Below are 18,354 nucleotides of genomic sequence, written 5' to 3' on the forward strand. Positions count from 1 at the left end.
CAAGTACTGACAATATATTTTAACTTAGATATTCTAGTATTGGTCCGTGTGTAGTCGAAATCCTCTCCTGAAAGCAATAGAGATTAGGTTAAGACAAGTCAGTAGGAAACAAGACATCAAAAAACATGGATATACTAGAGTTCCACTTGCCTACTTTTCTCAGTCAAAAGCGCCGTCTCAACCCCCGAAAATGATAAACAAAACAAAAAAGAAAAATTACGCAAGGAATAAAGTTTTGGGTTGGTCAAATTTTTATTTATTTTCTTAATATTTGTAATTTAAAAATAAGAAAAATAAGTTCCTTCAAAATATATACATATAAATGGGTATAAGTGTCATGGAGGCCCCTGTACCAGAAATTAAAATCAGATTATATTTTGCCCCATTTATTTAAAAAAAAAGATTAAAGAGCAAACTAGTTTTTTTTATTAAAAATTTCATCTATTTTTACTATTAAAAACTGGCGTGGCAAACAAAATAACCAGGCAATTGCACCTGGTGTGCGGGCGTACCTCAAACTGGCATACATGAACCAGCTTTTAACAATAGAAAATTGATGAAATTTTTAACAAAAAAACTAATTTACTCTTTAGTTTAACATATAATGACTAATTATCTATTTTCTGAGTAGAGGAGGCAAAATTCAATCTAATTCATAGTATAATGACCTCCATGGTACTTTTAACGCTATAAACACTAAAAATAATTTAGAATAAAAATCTCTTAATTCAGGTTTTAGTCTTGTTATTATACTAAAACTTAAAGATTTAATCTCTTAATTTATATTAGTTTGGCATCATTTGATTTTTTTACCTCTACAATATTATTAGTAAGTCCAAATTGACAACATCATTTTTTAGTTGCCATTATATGATTTTTTAATAAACAAAATTATTTGTACTTGACAAATAAATTTATTATCAATAGTATAAAATTATCTGGATTTTCACGTAACCCTAATTGCGTGATTGAGTAATAGTTAATATATATATATATAGATAGTCACTTTAACGGTATTTTCAATTTGGGCCTACTAATAACAACAAAAATAGATAATCAAATTATGTCAAGTTAAAGTAAAAGGATTAAATCCAAAATTTATTTTAACATAAGAGAGACCAAAAAAATAATTAAATATTTTACCTTTTTAAAAATGTCTAATTAAATTAATGATCATCATTTTAATTACAACGAACCCCAACATTTAGTCTATTGGTAAAGAGTGTTCACCGTATCCCCAAAATCATGAGATCGATCTATAAGTCGTGCCTGTGTGGTAGCTTAAATGGTTGTGTGTACAGGTGTGTGAGTTTGAGATTTTATTGTATAAAAAAATCATTTTAATTACAACAATTTGGGCTTACTAAAAACGTTACAAAAGCAGATGATGAAATCAAATCAAATTAAAATAAAGAGATTAAATTGTAATATTTAGCATTAAAACCATAATTTAACATTGTACCTTTTAAATTATGAAGCATAGTATTACACATGCATAATTCCAACTATATAGATTATGCCACACCCACGATACTGATATAAAAATGAAATAAAGTTTTAGGTGAAATGATAGAGTTAAAATGTAAAAGTGAAAGATTCAATTCCCATTATATTTTATATAAAATACAAATTAAAAGGACGAAATAGCCTCATTTATTTTATAAAAGAATACTAAAATAAATATTTTTTAATTAAATACAATATAAATATTCCATAATTTCCATGGTATACAGTAGCTAGCCAACCCACCTGAAATTTCGTTTCAATGGTTTGATTGTATTGAAAAGTAAAAGTATTATTGACATTTGGACCAACTTTGAATGCATATTGTTAAAAGTTTTATTCTTGGATTTTATAGGTGGGTTGCTTGCTCTTTCAAAAAAAGGGGTTGCTTTCATAATTTCCACTTCATCCATACACTTTCAGTCAATTTGGGCGACAATTTATTTAGTCATACTTAGAAAATTTATATATGCAAAGCCTGGATTGATAAGGTTTAATTGCTCTAGTGGTCCTCACACTAAGATTTAAAGTTTAAAATGATTTTCTAATTTAAGTGGAGCATATTTAAAACATGATGAACGTATGTGTACTGACTACATGGATGCTTTGGATTTTGATGTGTCAGAATTGGCAATTGCCCGTTTGTTCACACATAAAATCAAAATTATTTATGCGATAAGTACACGTGTTTACGATAGCATGATATAATCAAAAGAAAGTATAGGAAGTAGAAAAATTCACTAGAATAACCCGATTAAAATTCAAAATTATATAATGGTTAAATGTGAATGAATATAATTACAGTATTAAGCTGCTGACCGCAGAAAAAAATTGTTTGACCACTTCAATTAGGGTGATTAAATCACTGTGCCAAGTGTGTGATTAGCCTTCTCACTGCTTCCTGGAAGGTGGATTCATCCCATCCATCGCCCTACAAAATTTTCACAAATTTGAATTTAAAATAATTTCACTTAAAATGCTTTAAATTCCAAATAATTTGAATCTGGAATGAACCAAATGGTTAGAGCCTTTAATTTTTTTTGAAAAAATTTCATCAAAACCTTTCAAAATTTTTAAAAATCTTATTTTGTAAAAAATAATTTTTCATTAAATCTTCGATTTTCTTTTGAGAAATCTCACTAAAACCCAAATTTAAAAAAAAAAAAAACAAAGGTCTCTCCTAACTTGATGCCGAGATTCAGTGCTATTCAAACTTAAGATGACTTCAACTCGAAATAATTCAAACAAATAATGGAAAATAATTATCAAATTTAAATAAAAAAATCCAAAAATGATTTAACTTAAAAACTCAACTAACAACCCTGAGTAAACTTGAACCCAAAGTGAATTGAACTTAAGACAACCTAAACTCAAAATGACCCGAAGTAAAAGTTGACTCGAACTTTCAATAACCAACCCAAAATAACTCGGAAGATCCAAAAACATTAATCCAACCCCAAACTAACATCCCTTCCCAACTTACAAATCTAGTCTCAAGTTGATTCGAAACCACTCCAACCCGAATATCATACCTAAAAAATAAATCTGAGCTAAAAATTAACCTAAACTCAAAATAACTTAAACTCAAATTAACCCGATCCAAAACCAATCAGAATTTGCATACCTGGATTCTGAGTCTCAAGCTAACAAGATTAACGGAGCCAAATTCCGATACACCGGTGTTAGCTTCAATGGACATCAAGCTCACATTTCTATCGAGCTTCAAGAATTCAAGCAAATGGATTAAGATATCGACGATCGGCCGTTCACCTCTGACGGTAACTCTCAGGTCGGCGAGTCTTTCTTCGGATGTTGATTCGGGTACGGGTATGACCCGAACATTAACTCTCTCGTTTGATGGATCATTAACTTCTATGGCAGCAGCTCCTTCTTTGGGCGGCAAAATCGGGGCTTCTAATAACTGTTTTTGCCGATTGAGTTCCATAATTTGAGCTTTCAATGAAACCAAGTATTCCCTCGCCGTCGTCAGCACAGATGCTTTGTCTCTCTACATCAATACCCAACAAAATTATGGTTAAATTTATCATCAATCCCTGTATTTTAACAAAGTTTGAGATTTAGTCCCTATACTTGAAAAATTAAATTATCTTGTTTAAATTAGGGATAAAATGATCTCGAAATTTGAATTTTTTTCAATTTGACCCCTGAATAGGGATTTTATTCAAAAGTGATGATGTGCTACTTTGAGATTGTGTGGTAAAAAAATTATATAAAATATAAAAATATTAAAAAGGAAAGGCCAAATTGAGAAATAGACTAAGATGGGAAAAGTTTAAAAGTTAAAGAAAATAAATATGATTTTATCCCTTTAATTTAGGACTAAGATTTTTAAATAAAGAAAATAAGAAATGTAATTGAGGGAGGAATGGTGTTGAAGGTACCTTGGTGCCTGAAGGAAGAAGGGATCGTAATGCCACGAAACTTTCATTGAGTTTTTCTCTTCTTTTCCGTTCTGACATCATATGGTGCAACTGGTTGCTAGTGGGGCCGGGGCGGCTTCGCAGTAGTTGTTCGCGCCTCGCTAAATTGAATTTTCGATAAAACAAAATGGCCCTTTTCATCATAGCTTGAGCTCGTAAACTAGCCCTCGCCGGCGTCGTCGCCGGGCCAGCGCCTAACCCAGTCGCGTAGCCCTTAAACGCGCTAGCTTTAGGGTTTAGCCGGTAATTATTGTAGGGTAAACTTTGGTTTCGATAAAAGGGAGTCGAAGAGGAGGAGGAAGAAGAAGAAGGAGAAGTTAAAACGGCGAGAATCGCTCTCGTCATCGCGGCGTTTTCGCTCTCCAACGTCGGTAGCGGAATGCTGCTCCCCGTTTGAGAAAAGGCTTGCATGGCTCGACGCGGATCGTTGATCGAGGAGGGAGTGATTGTGGCTTGTTGCAAGGAAGAGGGTGCGGGTTCATGAGTGGTTGGGACGGTGAAGATCAAAGAAGAATCCGGACTACTCGTCGATAACGATCTTAACGACGACGAAGACGAAGACGGCCTATTCTGGTCAGTTGATTGAGGAAGCTGATCTTCTGAGAAGAAACTTCTCATCTCCATCTCCATGTTAAGCTACAATTATTGACAAATTAGATATACATATACATGTATATATAATAAACAAAAGCAATGGCGGCATTATAATATGTGGAGAGTTTATTTTTGCTTACTTGTACCACACTTGACGACCCTAACTCAATCTCTCCACTTCTGCATGCCATGAATGCTGCCGTCTGTGATATTTAATTATATAACACACAAAATCAAGTACATGTTAGGATAATATTTTTTTATACAATCCAAGCTTTTAACGAAGGATGTTAATATAAATTTATTCTGTTACTTTCATCATAACAAAGTACCATTCTTAATCTATTAAATTCCAACTCAAAATCATAAAAATTTAAAATAAATCGAAACCCAAATGACCCTAAACTCAAAAACTAGAACATTATAAACCTAAAACGAGCTCGAAGATTTAAAACCTATACTTAATTATACATTGATTCACCAAAAACCAAAATAAATTAAAATGGCCTGAATTTAAAATGATTTGACTCAGAAAATTTGAGCTTAATTAACAAAAAATACTTTGAAATTTATACATTGATTCACCAGAAACCTAAATAAATTGGATCCAAAATGATGAGAAAGAAGAATGAGTTGGAGTAAATAAATCAGAATGACACAAATTCAAAACTACTTTGGAAATCTTAACATCAAGCCGAAATAATTCAAAAAGTTTAGAACCCTCCATAATCATACATTGGCTTGAAAACAAACCTTAATCCCCGCTACCTGCAATAATAAAAACAGAGTTATATGTCTGGTTATTTTCAAGTGAAAACCAAAATTTATTACAGTTAGTTCTTTTGTAATGTAAAATTTGCATTTTATTTTTATTACCCGATAAAATTGCCTTTGTGTCTCATGGAATGCTCGGTTTTGAAGCTCCAGTTCCCTTAATTCAATGTAAGGTTGATTATTCTTAAAAGCAAAACCTGGAACTAGTCCACTGTAATACAAAAAATTCGCACACAGATTAATGGCAAACTGGTCTAAAACTAGAACCCCAACCCCAACCCCCCCCCCAAAAAAAAAAAAAAAGAACATGTAAGAAAATTTTGCCCATACTTATCATTTTCGAGACGCAATATTAATTGCTTATATTCAAGAAACAACCCCAAAGCTTGGCTGTTCTCTTCATTACAAAACCCATCCAAACCGATTAAACAGCTGTTTTTGAAAAACAAAACAAAACACCAGTTACCCAAAAATTTCAAATATTTAAAAGGATCAAAATGCTTTACCCATGTATGCATGGTGTTTATATATATATATTTTAAAGGAAATATATGGAGAGAAAGAGATGATGATGAAGGAGAGATAGATAGATAAATACTTGGCTTGCTGCAAGAAAGAGTAGGACCATAAGCAAATGTAAGAACAGCCAGTTGATTGCATGAGTAAATGCAGGAATTCAGCTCGTGATGCTTCATCGAGGTTGAAGACGGCGTCCATGAAAATCAAATATTATTCCAACCTTTTTTTTTCTTTGGGGTCTTTTTTTAGCAGTAGGTAGATCCTTTCACGGATCCATATACTGCTGGTTTAGGGTTCATGTCATTTGAATTTTTTTTTTTTTTAGAAAAATAAATGATAAGAAACTAAGATAGCTGAGAGGTACAAGAGGTTTTTTTTTTTTTGGTTTGAAAAATAGCAACAAAGCTTTATATATGTACAAGGGGAGAACTTGGAAAAGTATTCAGGAGATTGATTGATATACTCAAAGCAAAAAAGGTTAAATTATGATTTTAGTCCTTTACTATAATCAATTTGGTGGAAGGTTAGTTCTATAGATATAATTTCATCTTTCTATTGCTATTAATGTTATACCTTCGTTTATATCAGTAGTACCGTTTCAAACAAGTTTTGTTAATCGGGTGATGTGGATTTAAAAAAAAGTTTGAAACTTGAGGTTCAAATTGGAATTTCAGGGCTTTAAAAGAAAACTTCGTATAAGCTTATTAACGATTAAATTATGGTAATTTAAAGTATAGGGACTAACTCCCCAAGTTGAATATACTAGAGGGACTAAAATAGAATTTAATCCTAAACCAAGAGAATAGGCAGACCCAGCCCAGCCCAGCCCACCAGCCAGCCAAAGAAAATATGGAAAAGTAATGGTCAAACTTCAAAGTCTTCCTTCTCCATGATTTCTTTGAAAATAGTTAGCCAGGGAATGCAGATTCCCTTTTACCCCACTTTTTTTTATTTTTCTTTAAAAAAAAGTTTCTTTTATTTAAAGTGTTTTTGTTAAATAAAAATAATGTATTATAATATTGCAATTAGTTTTTTATAATATTGTTTTTTATTTTAATTTTTTTCAAATATTCACTTAACACAATTTAAATCACATTACCCTGTTCTTAATTTTAATATTATATAAAAATAAATTTACAATAATTATAACATAAAATTAAATCAGTATAAAACATAGCAGATGAATATGTAATAATATTATATGAAAAATACTTTTATAATTGTTTTTAATGACCTAAAACACCATGCCCTAATTTTATAAATCCATGTTGGATTGAGTCTACCATTGTATGAACACAATCCTTTCCCATTTTAGTGTGTGTCACTAACACTAAATCTAAAAGGAAAGCAAATCTTTGTTCTTTCTTTCTTTCTTTATTTATTTCATGTTCATATATGAAAATATTTATTTCCTAGTTGTTCCTAATGATTTTAACATGTTATCAATTTTAAAAGACTTACGTAATCATATTCGATTTTGTTTGGAGAAAATACTCTTCAAGAATTATTAATACATGCTCTCATCTTCAACTTGTGTCTTACCAAAATTTTTTCCATTAATAATTAGCAAGCTTATTTTAATTAATACTATTACTAATTACTAATTACCTACCATATTGGAAAAGTCAAGTGAAGAAGAAATAGAAATGTTTTTGAACGGTTAAGACTTTTGACAAATTCTCTTAACCATTGGTGAATAGTAATATAAAATATCATTATTAGATTAAATAAAAATGAAGGACTTGTAAATAAATATTAATAAATTTATTTAAACATAATTAAGCATTAATTATAACTATTATAAATAAATATTAATAACTATCGGATTTAGGATATTGTGTTTAAGGGTTTAGGGTCTAAGGTTTATAATGAATTATTATTTAATTATGTGTAGATAAATTTATTAGTATTTATTTATAAGCCCTCCACTATTTTTTGTGTTATTTAATGATGATGTGTCACATTACTATTCACTATGGTGCATGAAACTTATGCCCCAATAATATATCAAATATTCTTCCATATATATTATTTGGCATTGGACGATAAGTGCAAACAAACAAAACATATTTCAAGGTTAAGTGTGAGAAGGATTACCTTGTATTATTTGGGATGTTACAGTACTTGTGTCTCGTACTAATAAAGACCAATGAGGCCTTAAATCTAACTACTTAAAGAGGAAAAAAACAAGGCTAAATGTTGGAATCTAACCTTTTAGAGGATGTTCTCGTAAGGGTTTAACATTTCAAAATGGTCATATAATGGTCTAACATTTATAAAAGTGCTTAAATAGATGCCAAACCTTTTCATATCCAAAATTCAGAATAAATAAATAATAAAACAATAAAACCTAATAAATACAACGTTGGACTCATATATAATAAAAATTAAGTCTAAAAGTCGAACCCAATATGAATTAAACTGGAATTACAAGCCCAAAACTTGTAATTTCCGTAATAATCCAATCTAGAAATTCTGATCGCCTAGTCTTCACTAAAATAATCATAACTTGAGATCCCAAACTCAAAATTGAGTAATTCAAAGTGCATTTCGAAGCTAAGAGATAGATCTTCAAACGCTATGGAGACATCTAAACCCAAAAATGTCTGAATCCCATCTAAAATGTCGTCGCAACTTGATTGATATTAATTTAATAAATTTCACTCCATCTGTGCATGTTAAATGATATTACATTTTATCCACATTAAATTACACTTTTATTACAATTTAAATTATTTTTGAATTACATTTTATTGGGATTTCATTAATGTAAAATTAAAATTTACTACCACAAAATAGTTATATTAGCATTCATGTATTTTCATTAAATTAATAGCTAAAATATAAAGTTTGAGTTTCATTTTCATTCATAGTTTAATTATGATTTGAAGCTTTTATTGTTAATATTTAATTATCAAAATAATTAATATATTTTAATTACGTTAAAAATTCAAATAATATTTTTTTACTTTAATTACATGAAATAAAAATATCTTATTTTATTTTTAAAAGAAGAACTTATTTTATGAATTAAAACAATAAATATGTGAATCACATGTAACATGCATGACATTAAAGACTAGCATTAAAAATATGTTAAGTTTCGCATATTTAATTAAGGAAAAAAATCAAATGACTAAATAATAAATAAAAATAAAAATTAAAAATAATATGTTTGAGCCTAATTTTTTTTAAATTAAGATGTGTCAAAATTTTAATTTTGCTTGTGGAATAAAAATTTTTCACACTGCTTACTTAAATAATTAACTTTTAAGTTAACTATTTACAAATATGGATAAACTTAGAAAAGTATGAAACCCATATTTCAATTAAGATTAGACAACTACATATGATGTTGATACTATACATGTGCCCCACCTGGAAAATTAATACTTTTGTCAATCGGTAACATTCAATTAAAATTTTACTATTTACAAAAATTAATTTTTTTAAGTTTATGATTATTTCTATCAATAATATATTTTTAAAATTTGAATTTACGTTATTTTCTTAAGAAAATGATATATTTTATCATTGCACTCAACACGTATTCGATATTGATTTTATATATTTATTTGCTTGAATATTTCTAGATACTAATAAAAAAGTTTAATACATAATTTGGTACTTGAGTTTAACACTTTTTCAGATGAGGTATCTATGTTAGTTTTTGGTCCAAGGTGCTTGTATTTAGAAAAGGTAATACATTTTGGTATATGAAAGTAGCGGTGTTAACTTCTTAGTGTTTAATTCATGTTTTAGAGTTTATTTGATGAAAATTCATAATATTAGTAATTAAATTTCATCAATCAGCCCTAAAACTTGAATTAAATCAAAATCATAGGACTGTATTTGACAAATACAAAATTTAACAAATTCAAACACTAATATTATTTTATTAACAAAATCATTAAAAGTTTAAACATAATAATAGTAGCAATTAGCTTTTATCAAATCAATCTTAAAATCCGAATTAAATATTAAATATTTTACACCGTTATCTTTAAATACCTAAACATATAAATTTTTTTCCAACAATATTATTTCTAAGGTTGGAACTTGATTTTTGTAGGCAAGTGGTGATATCACCCTAAAACCCAAGGGGCTGGTTAACCCATATAAGTGAAGAATTTGTGGGTGTAGTAGGAGCTTAATTTACTGGCCAGGCAGGCTGGTTGGCCCATCCCTTGTGGCTTGAGTCCAAAGAAGAGGCCTCATTTTAGAATTGAATAGAATAATAATTGGTTTTAATAGTTGAACTAACACCTAAAACACAAAATAGATAAGATCAGGGTTGAATAAAAAAATATAATGAAAAAGTCCAGTCGGTTCAAGGTTCCAGTTTGATCTAACGGTTATTGATTTAATCAGTTTGATTAAATAAATTATTAAAAAATTTAAAAGTTGGGCTCAATATTTTTTGTTCGTATTAATTTCCAAATCAATTGATATAATGACTTTCTTTAGATTGATACCTTAATCTATTCTCAGTCTAATTGACTCAACTGGACAATCTAATTCAAACAACATTGATTTGACTCGATTCTTTAATTTCGTAGTTTAGCTTTTATGATTGAACTGTCAAACCAATTGATTCTCGATTCAATTGGCTTAGTTCCTAATTTTAGGACCTTTGATAATATGATACATTCACAATATATTTAGTAAGTATAAAAAAGATAGTAGTATGAAAAATGTATTAAGCATAATAATTAACTTCTTTTGGGTTCATATTTAAAAGTAAAAGTATTTAGGCATAATGGTCATTAATTACTCATTTTAAAATTAACAGCTGTTTCAATCTCTTTAAAAGGAATCAATTTGCTTAATATAGAGATTAAGACAAATCCGGAAAGATGTTTTTACCAAAATGAAATAATGGAAATAATGAATATTATGAAATTAAGAGGAAATTCATCTTGAAACACAAATAAACAAAAAGAAAAACCTGCTTCCACATGTATTTGGAGTTTTAGGAATGTTCTAAAGTTTTGTAACCTAATTTTTCCATGTTAATTGGATTTGATTTACATAAAAAAACATTTTCATTAACTATAAACACACATTTTTCATAATTAAATAAAAGGGTAAATTACAGATACTCACCCAATTATTGGTAAGTTTCTTTTTTGGTCACCTAACTATTTGATTTGTTCTTTTTTGTCACTAGTCGTTAAATGGCCAGTGGAAAGATGGCATGACAGTTTTTAAAATTGGCATAATAGCATCTTTGACTCTCAATATTTATACATTGTGCAATCTGATTTTTTTGATCTAAAATATATAAAAAATGTAAACACTAAAAATTCCAAGATAATAATTTTCATCTCTTCTCATTATTTTAAAATTAACCTCAATGTCACCAAAAGAATTACAAAAAGGACCAAATTACACAATGTGTAAACATTGAGGGTTAATTTTGTTAGAATCAAAATGAAATTAACACAATAGATAAATATTGAGGATTAAATCTCTATTATACCAATTTGAAAAAGAAAATCTTTGCTTATCGTACAACATATGTTACATATGAAAAGAAGATGTTAATCATCTACAACATAATAATGGTGTTGGAATTAAGACAGTGATTAACAAAGAATACAAACACAAACAAGCTTTTATTGGTAATAAAATGATGGGAGAAGGAGCAGCCAAAATGCTGTTTATGTTTCCTGGTTTTAAGCAATATGCAGTAAGAGATGCCAACATTGTGAAACACTACTTTTTTTAATTATTTTTAATGTGGTTCTTGCGGCTAACATCATAATTCACATACTAAATTAATACTATAGTTTTTTATTTTATAAATAAAGTGAAGGGAATATGAAACCCTAAAAGCTGTACCCTTTTTAATAGACATTGTTTAGCTACCTTGATATAAAGGGGTAGTGTTAATTGATGTGCCTTCACTATCGGAGGCACTGCTGCCTACCACACCAATCATACTCTTTATTTATTTTTTCTCCTTACTTTTTCCCATTTAAGAAAAATAAATATGTTATAGATTGGATTGTATGGTTTTTTATTCTAACCATGAGATTGTAAGCTTCTTTAATACTAATTTAAGCAATTAAAGTGGAAGTTGATACTTTTTTCTTTGCTTATCGACTTCCACTTCACTTTAAATTGATTATGTAATTAAATTTCACATAATTTAATTTAACGAAATTCTTTTGATGGTGTTATCAACTGTGCTTTAATTATTAGATAAAAGAGTAAAGAGACTAAACTCCTAAAATTAAAATTAAAGAGATTAAATTTTAATTGAAAAAAAGAGCATAACTAGACTTAGTTGTTATTATTATTATATATAAGCTTTATGAATGGATTACAAAAGTTTCACCATTAAGGGATGTAATATGAACTGAAATTGGTCTCTTGATTAATTTCTTATATGTTTAATTATGGAACTCCTTAATTCTTGTGAGGATTGGTTATAAATTACTCTATGTGTATATGTAATGCCTACTAGGATTAATTTGGATAGACGGTGGGGTATAGTACAGCATGCGTTTTGCTAATAAAATATTAAAAGAATTTAAAAAAAGATAGGCACATAACAAAATTTTAAAATAGTTTATTCACTATCAATTTACTAAAAAGTTAAATCGAGAGATATAAAATTCTTTGGGTGTGGGTTCAATCTTTAGTGTTGATTTGATATATTTTTATATAATTTTTTCATCACTCAAGTGTCACATAATCTAATCAAACTTTATTTATTTTTAAAAGTGTGCTAATTCTTCGCACTTTTAGTAAAGCAAATAATGACACATTATAAATCAAAGAGGATAAACATTAAAATTATACATGAATTTTGATTTAATGTGTAATGTCTTATGTGAGCTTTGTTTTTTTTCTTTTTACGGTTTTATACATGAAAAATTGATTTGATTCATTTTTCACAAATCACTAATAACATTATCGAATCAACACAATTTTATGTTGATATTACATACACAAACAATTATATTAATCTAATATGAAAATAAATATATGCATTCATTTTTTAAATGTTTACAATTGAATTAAAATCAAAGTTTTATGTATACATATGAACTATAATTCAAGTTTCATGTATAAAATTGTAGCACCAAATTAAATTTATGTATCAAGTTACACATTTGACCAAAATTCATGTATAAATTTAATATTTATCAAAAAAACTAAATTAATCTATTTTATTAATAGTGCGTAGAATTATGTAGTTAATGCATTAAAATATTAACCCTTATAATAATTACTATTATTATAAAATAAAATGTAGACAATATTAAAAGCCTATAGCAAGATTGTGTCAAACTTCTGAAAAATAATATATATGCTAAACTCAAAGAGTTATACACTTACACTACATTTAACCCCTAGAAAGCCAATAAAAACTAGAAAAGAAAAAAAGAAGAGAAAGGACTTAATTGTTATTGAAAATTCTTTGTCCTGGTGACAATATCATTTTTGGATCAAACTGAAATTTTCTCTGCTGGAAAGTTTCCCATTTTGAACCAAAATGATGAACCCATTCATCCTTAGAAGTGAAATGAGGAAGATATTGTTTAACCCCAATGCCAGCATCTTCACAAAACTTCAATATTTCTTTATTTTGATCATCAAAAGCTTCCCAATCATCAAATCCACTTGAATGCAAGAACCCCACTGTGTAGAAAATCTCCTCATCTGGTATAACAGCCGACATCCTATCATCCCATCTGCCAAAACATCGTGACGTAAGATGTTTGGTTCTCAAGAAAATTGTGGATCATAATAGGGTTAATTCCACCGAACATCTCTGAACTATGCTTTGAATTCTAATTAAGTCTTTAAAGTATTATTATCGCATCAATCAGGTCTTGTTGTCAGCTTAGCTGTCAACAACTAGGCATTAAATGTTAGCTCGGATCTTACAAGAAGCATATCTAAAACTCATGGAGTTAAGTTTTAAACATGTTTGTACCTATCACGTGGACAACTTGAATATACTGTGTTAACGAGAACAATCTATTTTTCTTAACACTTTAGATCCAAGTTGGCCATGTAGTAGATGCACGTGTTTAAAATATGATTCATGTGTCACTTCACTTTAGATCAGAGCTAGCATTTAATGTCCAAGCTGATGGTTGGATTGACAAAAACGATATTGATACTTTAAGGACTCAATTAGAGCATTCTAAAGTTTGGGGACCAATTTGAAGTTCGGGATGTCAGTTGGAATTAACCCTAAAATAGAAAGGGGGGGAGGCAAAGCAATTTACTTTTTTCTGTTCATGGGGTAAACAAGGACTGGTCCTGTAGTAATGTTTCGTTCAAGGACAATGCCCTTGAAAACACCATCATTGAAACCTTCAATTTGAGATTTGGGTATAAAAAGATTCAACCATGGATGAGGAACATCCCATAACCCTTCTGACCTAGCTTTCAGCTCTCCTCTTAGGACTCTATTCAAGAATTCTGCATATAACACATCTTTTTCGAACATAAATCCAGGCATGTAGCTCAAACCTTTCAAAAGCTGTTCCAACTCCTATATATACACACACACAAAAGAAAATAATAATTATTACCTTATAATTCAACATAAAATCATTGGTCAACTTATGGTTTTAATCCCTATAGTTAAATTTGGCATAATTAATGTTAATTAATCCAAATAAATAAGACCAATAGTACGCATTTGAGTTAAAATGCTCATATGAATTTTTCTTAAAAGGGATAAAGTAATATTTAGCCCATGAAACTTTAGTGATGATGAGGCTAAATTAAGAAAACCTATCAAGTTTCCGGACAGATGTGGACCAATAAATGTTCATGGATCAAGGTAAAAAAAGTTTCTAAATTTAAAGGCTAAATGTTACTTTATCACTTCTAAAAAACACCATTTCCAACTCATCACATGATAAAATTTTTTTCCTGTGTTGCAATAAGAAAAATTTATATAAACATTTTAATCAGAATAACTAACACTAAAATTAAATAATAATATTACTAAAATAGATAAACTAAATTATACCAAATTAAAACACATAAACTAAATCTGAAAGTTGACCTAAAAACCATATATTGACGATTGATTTATAATTTACCTTGTCCACAGTGTTTTGAGTTTGATCATCATAGTGCTTGACAACTTCAAGACAATAAATGATGCGATGATTGGTAATCGAAGAGGTTATTTTTGGGTGATGTTTGGGTGGAAAAAAAGATGATCTCCAATTATCTGGTGAACCATGATCCATTAAAAGCGAACCTTCTAAATAATCCAATGCATGACTGTCATGCCTTCCATTAATGGAGATTAAAAGCTCTTGGTCTCTAGTAAAAGCTGTGAAATCATTGTACAACATTCTTATCCATTTAACCTGTTATAAACCCAAGTTAAATTTCAACCCAAAAAAGAAATGAAAGTTAGAGATGAACATGAAACAAGTAGCAATGGGGTTAATTAAACAAAGGGTTTTGTCTTTTGGAGATTTGAAATTTATTCTTTCTACTTATTTGATTTAAAGATTAAAGTCTACTCTTTTGGGTCATTTACTTAATGAGACCTAATGTTTACTAATTTTGTTTAATTTCATTGGATTTCAATTTTCATATTAGACAAATAGAGAAATGAAGGTAGAGAAACTAAATTTCAAAAACGAAATTAAACCCTAATTTAAATTAGATGTAATATTTACCCTTTTTGGTGCTGGCTCAAGTGGGATTCTTGCTCTGGTTATTATTCCAAACTGGCCTAAACCTCCAAGAGCAGCATAAAATAGCTCTGAATTCTTATTTGGAGAGCATGTCACAATCTCAGCTTTTCCTGAATTTAAGAATCACAAATATATAATTTAGCCCTCCATAATAACTGCATGCATGCAAACAAGCAATATATAATGTTGATGTTGCCTGTCTGTAAATCGTAACATGTGTTACAAACAATTTATTGTTCTATAATTAATCAAACTTGCATACTGTCTTGAAATTTTATCATTTTATAAGGATTTGTACATGAAATATAAACTTAATATTTAGTTTAGTCCCTAAATCACCCCTTTTAATTTCTTTTTAATAATGTATTAATGTATATGCCCTAACATCATTGGCTTCCTAATCGTAGGGCCCTAAAGAACACATTTATAGACATCATATAATAAATTATAGGCAGCCAACTTGTTAGAACCCTTAAAATTAAATCCAAACTAATAATTAATATTTTAGAGTTTAGAAGTACAAATACAGAATAATTATAAATATATGTTGTAACAGTTACAAAATAGAATTAAATCAATATAAAACAAAAATGAATTAAGAACATTATAAAACTTACCTACGACGACTACGCACCACAAAACTAAAGGTTTATACATGACAATTGTATATGATGAGACTCGAGAAGCTAAATTTGCCGCAAATTTATTTATTGATGTTTTATTATCTTTTTCTAACATTAGAAAATGAAAATATCTTACCTGTTATAACATCCATTTCATAAACATTACTGATTTGAGGACCATAACGAAAGCTTTGACCACTAATTCCACCATTAGAGAGTGTTCCACCTACGGTAAGGTACAAATAATCTGTCCAAGAAACAGGTGCAACACCATGTTTCAACGTAGCATTCAACACATCGATCCAAAGCTGTTCACCGCCAACATCTGCATAAACCCCATCGTTCGAGACCCAGATTCCGGTCCCGTTCCGATACTTTTTCATCGAAGTCATGTTGACGACGACGCCATCGCTGGCCATCGCTTGGCCCCTCACCGAATGGCCATGCCCTTTGGCTGCAATAGTAAAGGGAATCGAACTGTTGTAGCTGAAATTTATGAGGGAGGCAATGTCAACAATGGATGAAGGTTGAAGAACAGCTTTGGGGATGGATTTTACAATGTGACCGAAATCTTGAGAAGCTGATTCAATGGCGGAAGGGTCAAGGGAGAGCTTGTCTGTAATGTTATCAAGTGGGGGGAGAAGCTTATTGTTCCAATGCTTTGATATCCCTATGATGGACATCAAACGGCTTATAATGAATATAGCTGTGAAGTATGATGGAATTGGGAAGCTTACAGCCATTTTAATGGTGAATCAAAAGCTTTGTAAAAGGAAGGGTTAAAGAAGAGGGGAAAGAAAACAAGGTGATTATCAGCTCTTTTCTTTGGTTTAAGAGACTTTGAGTCGTTCATGATTTTATAGAGATGGCGAAAGGAGGGAAGTGTATGTATATGTATATGTATATGTACACGTACATGTACATATACATAACACATGAATAGAGGGCGAAGGCAATTTTGCATGAAGACGATGAAAGGTTTTCGAAGAAACGACGTCGTTACCCAATGGCTAATTAAAGTATGTGTTTTGGTCTAATTTTGATTTTAGTCCCTATAATTTGGCTCATCTATTTTTATAATATTATTAGTAAGTCCAGATTACCTCCATTAATTGTTGTCATTAAATTTCTGACGTGAAATTGTTTTTTTAAAACAACTTTAAATAGGTTGAATATAGTTGATTGGATTTTTCACATGGGATTTTGGTTCCGACTAGATATCAATAAAAAGAAATTTCATGTCATTACTTTAACAACAATAGCTACCAGTGTTATAAATTTGGACTTACTAATAAAGAAGATTAAATTATGTTAATTTTAAGTAAAGGAGTTCAAACTAAATTTAAACATAATAGAGGGACTAAAATCAGATTTAGACCATTTTTTATCTTTTTATGGTATTATCATCAGAGATTTCTCAAGCTATAAACTATAGCCAGCCACCCACCCACAGGTTTTTCATTCTTGTGGGGCTGCTTTTCTTTCCTTTTTTTCAAGAGGGCTAATATTAATCAAGCATGGGTCAATTTTTAGGTTTGTATACCAAATTTTCTTTGTTTCCAAATTTCTTTTATTATTAAAAGTATGATTCAAATTTGGGTAATCATCAAAAGGATCTTTAAGAATTTTCTTTTCTCTTTTAGGTTTTTTTTTTAAAAATTCTTATAAGTTAAGGTTATTTCGTGTTCGGATTAGAGATTTTAATCAATCATATTGTCATATTGTAGAGAAATTTAGTGTGTGGAGACATCAGCCGGATTTTTCTTCTTTACAAAGATTTGCTGATTTGGTTTGTATGTATCTTAGGTTACATGTAAATCAAACATTAAAGTCAAATTAGGGACCATAATAATAACCTAGCTAGCTGCCACTTATTATTAGTTATCATATTAATATTAAACTCTCTTTGTCCTCTATATCATCATTTGTGTTCATGTTTTCGTTGGTGTAAGTCGTGAAGCTATCATGAGCTTGGTTATATTTGTGAAAATGAAAAATGGAAGATTCTTGCATGTATCGTTGATGTTTTTCGATATTTAAGTTAAATTATTCATGAAAATAATAAAGGAAGATTCAATTTTTTTATTATAAGCATTTTTATGTTTAAGTCAACGAAGATTAAAGAATGATTGAATTATGGGTTAGGTTATTCAATAAAAATGTCAAAGAAAGATGGAGTTTTATTGGTATTCATCTTCAAGATGTCCATAA

At 29.4% G+C, this 18,354-nt stretch overlaps 2 protein-coding genes across 3 annotated transcripts; both read right to left on the reverse strand.

Annotated features, from left to right (window-relative positions):
• Nucleotides 1–2,226: 2,226 nt before the first annotated feature.
• On the reverse strand, nucleotides 2,227–6,224 carry LOC105792572 (putative transcription factor bHLH041). 2 transcript variants are annotated; one of them, XM_012621405.2, is made up of 8 exons: nucleotides 5,911–6,224; nucleotides 5,643–5,744; nucleotides 5,415–5,523; nucleotides 5,292–5,306; nucleotides 4,679–4,741; nucleotides 3,906–4,580; nucleotides 3,128–3,511; nucleotides 2,227–2,434 (listed from the first exon to the last, which is right to left on the reverse strand). In XM_012621405.2, exons 1-8 carry the CDS (start codon nucleotides 6,027–6,029, stop codon nucleotides 2,366–2,368), a joined length of 1,536 nt encoding a protein of 511 aa, XP_012476859.1. In that variant the 5' UTR covers nucleotides 6,030–6,224; the 3' UTR covers nucleotides 2,227–2,365. The 2 variants fall into 2 exon arrangements, with proteins under 2 accessions (XP_012476859.1, XP_012476697.1); XM_012621243.2 differs by having other exon boundaries at nucleotides 5,274–5,306.
• Nucleotides 6,225–13,123: 6,899 nt separating this feature from the next.
• Nucleotides 13,124–16,988, reverse strand: LOC105792493 (cytokinin dehydrogenase 3). Its single transcript, XM_012621129.2, has 5 exons — nucleotides 16,280–16,988; nucleotides 15,503–15,630; nucleotides 14,909–15,184; nucleotides 14,081–14,349; nucleotides 13,124–13,537 (listed from the first exon to the last, which is right to left on the reverse strand). The coding sequence occupies exons 1-5, from the start codon at nucleotides 16,884–16,886 to the stop codon at nucleotides 13,243–13,245; spliced, it is 1,575 nt and encodes a 524-aa protein (XP_012476583.1). The 5' UTR covers nucleotides 16,887–16,988; the 3' UTR covers nucleotides 13,124–13,242.
• Between the last annotated feature and the right edge of the window lie 1,366 nt (nucleotides 16,989–18,354).

This window comes from Gossypium raimondii, chromosome 7, assembly GCF_025698545.1.
Source record: "Gossypium raimondii isolate GPD5lz chromosome 7, ASM2569854v1, whole genome shotgun sequence".
NCBI lineage: Eukaryota > Viridiplantae > Streptophyta > Magnoliopsida > Malvales > Malvaceae > Gossypium > Gossypium raimondii.